The sequence below is a fragment of the Pristiophorus japonicus genome, chromosome 9 (assembly GCF_044704955.1).
Source record: "Pristiophorus japonicus isolate sPriJap1 chromosome 9, sPriJap1.hap1, whole genome shotgun sequence".
NCBI lineage: Eukaryota > Metazoa > Chordata > Chondrichthyes > Pristiophoridae > Pristiophorus > Pristiophorus japonicus.
Genome location: NC_091985.1, coordinates 80,779,900 through 80,789,054, shown reverse-complemented (window position 1 = coordinate 80,789,054; position 9,155 = coordinate 80,779,900). Strand labels below are relative to the sequence as shown.

The window sequence follows — 9,155 nt, the reverse complement described above, 5'->3', positions numbered from 1 at the left end:
ATTAACAATGCGCCTGCCCTGCGAGCCCTTACGCCGTCCCGCTGCCTGGGGCTGAATGCAGGGTCAGGAGCGAGACACAACGCCAGCTCGGCTGCCGCCAGCCCATTGGCTGCCAATGATGTCATGCTTGCGACAAAGCGTTCCCTCGCCCGCCTCTTGCGCTCGGCGATTGGTCGGTGGCTGAGTGGGCGTGTGGAAGCCGGGGCCTGTGCGGCTTGCCATTGGCTGCGCGCGGTGTCGATTGTCCGGCCCGGGCCCCGCCTCCCCCGGGGCCGGCTCGCTCGAGGCGCTGTATAAGTGTGTGATGGCCAAGTTAAAGTGGCAGTGCCGGCCCAGCGTAGGCGCGGAATGAGTAAAAGTCTGGAAAATCATCATCAATAAATACATGAATAAACAAATAACAACACACAGTAAATAACGAGAGAGCGGCGGGCGCAGGTCGGCGGAGTCTTAGCGGCATAAGTTTGTGATGTAAGTAAATGTGAATTGGCTCTGCTTCCCCGATTTGGGGCTGGCAGAGTATTTGCTGCAGACTGAAGGTGCCGTGCCTCTGTGCAAGTGTGTGTGGCTGATCCCGGCTTCCACCTCAGCCACTTTATTAGGACAATAAATTAGGAGTTTATTTAAAGTCGGTGCGCCGGTTGCCAAACGAATGCGCCCATCCCTCGAGTTTATTTTGAGTTGCGATCCCCTTCTATTTGCAGCAGAAATAACCATTGCGTGCCTTTTAATTTATTCCCCCCCCCCTCTCTCTCCCCTCCCCTCTGTTCTGATGCTGACAGTACATTTGATCCCGTTTCAGTCCATTTACTCCACGGATCGACAGCAGCGCTCAGCAACATCTTCCTGATGCCTCCATCCCCTCTAGACGAACGAATTGTTGGTGTGGTGGCATTGCCGAGGCCGGTCAGACCGCAGGAACTCCATCTCCGCCTGGATAACACCTACGTGGCTTCTCCTCCAGCGACCGCCGGCGACCCGCACATCTCCAGCACCACCCTCAGCCCCGCGGCTGCGGTTTCGTTCCGAAGCGCTAACTTTACGTATATGCCATCATCCAACGGCTCGGTGCGCTCCCTGTCCTGCGGATGCAGCAGCGCTAGTTGCTGCACTGTGACCACCTACGAGAACAAGGGCAACCACGCTGGCGACCAGAGCCAAGCCTCAGTGGGCGGCAGCAACCTGGTGGCAGCCCCCGCTTCCAAACTCGGGACTACTTCTGTAAAGTGTGCCTCCTGTGCCAGTAACCAGATGGTGAGCAACAACAACAGCAGCAGCAGCAACAACGAGAACGGTGGCACTCTGAACACCCCGGCTTCTGCAGCGGCTGGGGGACCCCTGTCTCCTCCAGCAAGCGGGGCCGCCAAGCAGATCGTCGGCGTCCGCACCATCTACCCAGCCGAGTTAGCCAAGAAACTGACCAAATGCAGCAAGGGCCCCCAGTCGCAGAGCCAAGGTCCTGTGATCATAGACTGTCGCCCCTTCATGGAGTACAACAAAAGCCATATCCAGGGAGCCGTCCACATAAACTGCTCGGACAAGATCAGCAGGAGGAGGCTGCAGCAGGGCAAGATCACCGTCTTGGACCTCATCTCTTGCAGGGAAGGCAAGGACTCTTATAAAAGGATTTTCTCCAAGGAGATAATAGTTTATGATGAGAACACTAATGAGCCCAACCGGGTGATGCCCTCTCAGCCACTTCACATAGTGTTGGAATCGTTGAAACGAGAAGGCAAGGATCCACTGGTTTTAAAAGGTAGTTGTTTTGAATGTTTTATTTAATATATATGAGAAGGTATAACGATCGGAGGTTTTAGGAGTTGGTCAGTGTTATTGTGGCACGGTACAGTACTATATAGAAAATACAAATGAATCAATTTTTGATTTTTTTAAATGCAATTTTATACTTATAGAAAGTTACATAAGGAATTGATAGTAATGTGTAAACACACCATCTAAAACTAAATCCGTTCTTTTAAAATCTCCAGTATACTATTAAATTCTATACTATTGTATTCACTTCAGTTATATATTAGTTTACCGTTTGCCTGAACTTTTAATACATCAAGCATTTGAGTTTGAATTAAAGAAGGTGACTTGTATGTTTGAAACTGGTTATTGAATGAAAGCTCCTGCTATGAAATGTCACATTCCAGGAAATGCAGGAAACCATCCTGAAAACGGAATATAGTATGTGTAGCACGTCACACTGGCTACTGTGCATTACTGCTTTTCTAGCACAGAAAGCGAGAAACAAGTCTGTTAATGATGATTCATGGTCTGAAGATATTAACAAGTTCGGGAAGGTCCTGATTGCATGACAAACAGAATCTTCCGTGCAGCATCATTAGGGACATTTGACTTAATGATATTGACCTTGTTTGGTATCGAATGCAATGCAGTAAATGCATTTTTCAATTTCATTGCAGTTAATTATCATGTAAGGAGTGAGCAGCAGTAGTATTGATGTCCTTTACAATACAAAATGCAGAACAGCGTAACAGCTGCAGCACTGACCTTCCGAACAGATTGATATGGGTTTGAGTCCTAAGGCAGCTTGTCACTCAAAGCTGCCCGCAACAGTTGGGATTGAATTCTACCAGTCTTAGCCAGGCTGCTAGGTGGAGCACTTTTGCTAGCAGTGTTTGCTTCAAGGGCAATGAAAAAAATGATATTGCCCATCTAGTCTCACTACAGCATGCCTCCTCCTGTTGGTTAACTGCAGAGCATGATTGGAGAAATCTGTGACATTCACTGTCAGTAGGCCTGCATGGAAGAAAGAGGCCTCATGGTGGAAAATGTGCAAAGGTGGTAGGATGGGGGAGAATGAATTAGAAAATGCACGATGGAAGAGTAGTGCAGTATTAAAGCAGCTACACCATGAGTAACACACTACTTTGTGAGCTATAAAGGACATACAAATAAAATGATCTGGTCATGGAAAAAGAACGTAAGAATTAGGAACAGGAGTAGGTCATCTAGCCCCTCGAGCCTGCTCCGCCATTCAACAAGATCATGGCTGATCTGGCCGTGGACTCAGCTCCACTTACCTGCCCGCTCCCCATAACCCTTAATTCCCTTATTGGTTAAAAATCTATCTATCTGTGACTTGAATACATTCAATGAGCTAGCCTCAACTGCTTCTTTGGGCAGAGAATTCCACAGATTCACAACCCTCTGGGAGATAAGTCATTGGTTTGGCCATAGGTTAAATAATTGAGTCCAGTTTTGAGTGCCCTACTTTAAGAAAGATGTCAATACCATGCAGAGGTCGCAGAAGAGATTCGCTAAGATGATTCCAGTGATTAGAGGCTTTATGAGGAGAGAATGGAGAAAATGGAGCTGTTTTTATTAGAAGCCTCTACTTGTGTAGTTAAGCAATCTTGTTCAACAAATGATAGACAGCATCAAGCTAAAAGGAAAGGCTTACACAAATGCATGAAAGGTGGAAATTAAGTGGACTGGAAAGGAAAGGTATAGAGTGCAACAAAGGGATACAAATTTAAGATTTGCAAAAAGTTTATATGAAAAAACTTGCAAGGAATATCAAAGCTAATAGTAAAAGTGTATATAACTATATTATTATAGAGTGGAAAGGGAATGTAGGCCTATTAAAGATGATTGAAGACAAGACTATAATGGATACTAAAGAAATGTAGACTTATTAAATTAGTACTTTGTGACTGTTTCCAGAGTGGAGAAAGGGAACCAAATACCCACAGTACAAGGGAACCTATAAATAAACCAAGGAGAAGAACTTAGTATATTTAATATACGTTTTAAAATATGGTACTGGGGAAAATGATGGGACGTAAGATAGACAAAGCTGCAGGGCCTGATAGGTTCCACCTCAGGATGTTAAAAGAAATAGGTGAGGAAATTGCAGATATATTAGACATAATTTTCCAAAGCTTTCTCGATTCTGGAATTCTGCCTTTGGATAGGATATGTCACTCCATTATTTAAAAAGGGAGGGAGGAAGAAAACAGGTAACTACAGACCCGTCAATTGTGCGGAAGTTACTGAAATCAATCATTAGAAGCAGAATGACTGAGCACTTGGACAAGTATCAGCAGATCAAAGAGAGTCAGGTTGGATTGGTCATAGGTAGACCATGTCTGATTAATCCAGTTGCATTTTTTGAGGAGGTCACTGGCATGGTGGGCAGGGGAGTGTCTATGGATGTTGACAATATGGACGTTCAGGTGGCATTTAATAAGGTTCCGCACAAGAGATTATTAGCAAAATGGAGGGCACATGGAATTGGAGGTAACTTTGTGACATGGGTCAGTAATTGTTTGGGAGGTAGGAGACAGAGATAGGGATAAAAGGAGTGTTCTCTGGTTACAAGCATGTGACAAGTGGTGTTTCCTGACGATCTGGGGCCTCAGCTTTTCACCATATATATTAATGACTTGGCTTAAGGAATACCGCATTGTATATCCAAACAGATGACACTAGCTTAGGAGGTACAGTAAATTGTGTCAATTGGAGCACATATACTAAGTGAATGGGCAAAACTATGGCAGATGGAGTTCAATGTGAGCAAGTGTGAGATTGTGGATCTAAAAACATTAAATCGGAGTATTTTTTGAGAAACTGTGAAATGTAGAGGAGCAATGAGATTTGGAGTCCAAGTACACAAATCATTTAAAGCTAGTAGACAGGTACAAAAAGCAATCACAAAGGCTAATGGAATGTTGGCCTTTATCTCAAGAGGGCTGGATTACAAAGAGGAGCAAGTTTGCTTCAGTTGTATAGAGCCTTGGTCAGATATCATCTGGTGCACTGCGTTCAGTTTTGGGCACCGCACCTCAGGAAAGATACATTGGATTTTGTGGGGGTGCAGCGCAGATTCACCAGGATAATACCGAGTCTGCGAGGGTTAAATTACGAGGACAGATTGCAAAAACATGGCTTGTATTCTCTTTTGAGTATGGAAGACTGTAGCAGAAGGGGTGATCTGATCGAGGTGTGTAAAATGTTAAACTGACTCAAAAGGGTAGATACAGAGAAACTATTTCATCTGGTGAAGGGACATAATCTTAAGATGAGAGCAAGGCCATATAGCAGGGAAATCAGGATGCACTTTTTCACACAAAGGGGGAGTAGAAATCTGAAGTTCTCTCCCCCAAAAGTCTGTGGATGCTGAGGCAATTGGAGCTTTCAAGACAGATCAATAGATTGTTGTTTGGTAAGGTTATCAAGGGATATGGAGCTAAAGTGGGTAAATGGAGTTGAAGTACAGATCAGCCATTAAATAATGGATAGGCTCGAAGGGCTGAATGGCCTACTCCTGTTCATATAAGTTACAAGGTAGCAATCTGGACCATAATCATTTTACCTCCTTTCTGGCTGGGGACATTACCCAATCTTAGCTGAGATAACTAACTCAGCACAGATGAGAATTATATAGGTAATACAGTACAGAAACAGGCCATTCAGTGCAACTGGTCCACATGAGCCTGACACTCCAGTGCAGTGCTGAGGGAGTGCTGCACTGTCGGCGGTGCTGTCTTTTGGATGGGACATTAAATCGAGGTTCCGTCTGTTCTCGCAGGTGGACGTAAAAGATCCCATGGCACTATTTTCGAAGAAGAGCAGTGGAGTTATCCCTGGTGTCCTGGCCAATATTGATTCAACATAACAAAAAAACAGAATATCTGGTCATTATCACATTGCTGTTTGTCAGAGCTTGCTTGTACACAATTTGGCTGTGTTTCCTGCATTACAAAAGTGACTACACTCCAAAAGTACTTCATTGGCTGTAAAGCGCTTTGAGAAGTCCGGTGGTCATGAAAGGCCTATATAAATGCAAGTCTTTCCTTCTAGTGAGAGGTCAGTCAAGTGCATCATCTAAAATCTTAAAAGGACGTTAACTGAGTTCTACATCTTTGTTTTTTTTTCTGTTGGTCACCTTATCCATAATAAATAGTGGCTCTCGCATTGAGTAGATCTGGGATAAAAATGTTTGACGTATTGCATATCACAATGTGTTTGGTTTCTAACAAAGTAGCCCTACCTGGATTTGTGGCCAATACTAATTGCGGAGAATGGATAGTTAGTATTTAAAGGTTCAGTGCATTTGAAATCCGAGGTGACTAATCTGGGAAAATGCAAGTGTGGTTATGAAACCTGGATGAGTCTTTCCCACAGTGTATGCTACATGTAGAATTACTATTATTGTCATCCATCTGCCAATGAGTATTTCCCTTGAACCAACAAAAAAACAAATCAGTATATACAATTAATGACCTGAAAAAGAGGGCACTTTTTGTTGGATTCCTCCCTCCACCCACCCCGCCCAAACTCACATGTTAAGGGAAATACAATTGTGCTTTTGTATCACACAACCAGCTCAGGTACATTTTGGTCTTCTCCAAACTTGGTGTTCAGCAATGCCTGGGTAAAGCACAGAAAGATAAATGTGGTGGGGAGGATCCATTGGATCTAATGGATTCATTGAAATGAATAGAAAGAAAATCCTGTGAGTTCTGTAAGGGCCATGTGATGTTCCCTGACAGATTCTCCTTTCTGCAATCCACCCAGGAGTTACTTAATGCCCCAGCAGTAAAGACCAAACTATACCCATGGACTTGTGGTGCAATTGTCCTCCCTGTGTTTGACACTCAAGCTGTTCAGAGGTCAGCACGGCCTGCAAATTAATACTGTTTTAGTTACATATCTTTGAAGAAAACAGCTTGCAAGTACTATAAGGATTTTCAATGGCTCAAGTTACATAAAATTTAAAAGGCTATATGGGGAAAGGGCAAAATAACGCAACTTAGAAAGCACTTTAAAAGATCCAGATGGGCCAAATAGCCTGCTGTGTGTTATAACATTCTATGATTTTAGTATAAACATATGATTTTTTAAAAATGATGTGGCATAAATATGGAAGAATTCTAGTTCTGTGTGATTCAGCATCGCATTTGTTTCAGCCTTGCTCTTCAAATGATCAGTGTATATTTATATATATATAATCTAAACGACTGCCCCAGTATCCAATCTCCGTTTATGTTTGTAAACACCGTTGCTTAGAGATGCCCTGTCTAAGTCCAGAGTCTGGGACTGCATGTTGTCCACTCCAAGTTTGGTATTGGCTGTCGGGGCTATTACTGTTTCAGTGGTGCAGAGGTTTCTGGATATAAATTGATCAGAAAGCCACAGTGTTGTTTTTGGGATTGAATTACTGTTTTAAATTGATGGTTGTTCGGGAAGGGAGGGTGGTGGAGAAAAGCTGCTGATAGCAATTCAGATTGCTCAAAGCTCTCATTTTATTAACTGGAAATAGACAGTTTAGATCGATGGAACAGGTTGAACAGGAAAAAGGCTGTTTTATCCAGATTTGCATATAACCTACTGAGTCAGGAAGGACTTCTGACAATTTGCTTGTATCAGGACTTTACAAAGGATTTGCTTACATCTGATTTGTGTATGCATCTGACTTTTTCTAGGTCAATCCCGGCGATCTCAGAAAGTATTAAAGTTGTAGAATTAAACAAGGCTTCAACAGTGTCCAGTGCTTTCAGATTCGGTTTATTTTTAAAATGCAGCTCAATAAGTATATGGAATACCTTAACTCAATTCTTCAGCTCCAGTTGTCAACCCTACCATTTAACTACCTTTAAAGACCCTCTTAACTATCTCAGTTGTCTCATCCGCCACTTAGGGTGGGGTTTGTAAAGGTTAGGCACACCCAGGACTTGGGAAACTTACACAGAGGTGGATTCAAAACGGGATACTGCCCCGCTGTCAATCGTTAACATTTTGACAGCAGACCCACCTCCGAACCTGCCCTCTGAGCGCCGGCAAAATCTAGGCCAACATTTCAGGTCGATGACCCTTCGTCAGAACTAGACAAAGTTAGTTAGCTGATTTATGTATATATTTATTTACCCGAACTGAGTAAAGAAAACACTAAGGAAACAATCAACAATAATATTTCTATCTGTAGGAAGATCTCTTTCAAACTAACAAACTCTTGCATTGCTCTCCTTTCACACACTGACAACACCCTTCTTGAATCAGCACAAGATCTGATATACCGTAAGCAACACCATTGGAGATCTGGTTATGTATATCTATATATATATAATTGGGACAGATTTTTCTGAAATGATAATGATGTCTGAACAACACATGCCAATGAACAAATGGGCCAGCAACTTGAACCGTGAGTTGCGAATCACCACAAATTGCTAGCCGATCTGTGCGCTGCGGCGTTAGCTTTGTGAAAATGGCATCTCACGCTTACTGTCCCGGTGAGTTTCATGAAGTTGTTGTATTTGCACATTAATTGCCCATTAAACTCGCCACAGAAAGTTAAGCCTAGTAATTAAAAGCGTGATAATTGTTAATGACTGCCAGCCAACCTCTCTTGCCGAGAAAGTAAACAATTAGAATCATTCCTTCAGGTTGTGAATTGTTTTGGGAGATATTTTTTCTTATACCTTTCTATATCTTTTTTTTTCTCTCTCACTTAATCCAATCTTTCTTTCCATCTCTTTATTTTTCTTTCTGTACTGATTTGACATTGAATTCACCCACTTGAATGCACCCTCCTTTTCAGGCTTACCTCTGTTTATTTCTCAACCTTTAAATCTCATTGGTTAAAGAGATAAACTGTTTGTTCCATTGCTTACCAAGGTTCCAGATGGTTTGTTGATGTCACTATGCCATTATCAGCTCACACTTCCAGCAACTTTGTGGGCAATTTTTTTTAAAACCTAAAGGTGCATGAACAAGTCTAACTATTAGGGCATGCCATGCGATGCCCTGCTCCAGCAAATACTGGCCCCGGGTGCGCGTCACTCATGTTGGTCATCACACTTTCGGCATCATACTTGAGTGTTGCACTTTTTTATCTGCGAATTTTGTGTTGCACTTAAAAATTGTATTGACAAAAATAGATAAACTAATTGGCCTGAATTAAAAAATGTAGGGCAATTATATCTTGTCAACTTGAAGGGGCCCAACACTTTCATATTAGCATTAGAACATACATTGCTTATGACTTGGTATAGTCTCCTGTCTTTATAAAGCTGCACATTCCCTGACTTACTGTGTGCAGTTCATGGGATGTCTGTTAGTATGCTTAATAAGCATTCACAATACTTTTATTTACTACTATTGCCATTAAGTTTATCAGAAAG

General features: G+C 42.7%; 1 protein-coding gene across 2 annotated transcripts in view; it reads left to right on the top strand.

The window, feature by feature from the left end:
• Positions 1 to 280: 280 nt before the first annotated feature.
• Positions 281 to 9,155, top strand: part of dusp10 (dual specificity phosphatase 10) — a 63,515-nt gene continuing 54,640 nt past the window's right edge. The window contains exons 1-2 of one of the 2 annotated variants that reach the window (XM_070889529.1): positions 281 to 471; positions 803 to 1,756. In XM_070889529.1, coding sequence (XP_070745630.1) covers positions 850 to 1,756 — 907 coding nt within the window. In that variant the 5' untranslated portion in view covers positions 281 to 471; positions 803 to 849. The remainder of the gene's footprint in view (positions 472 to 802; positions 1,757 to 9,155) is intronic. The other variant, XM_070889530.1, reaches the window with a different exon arrangement.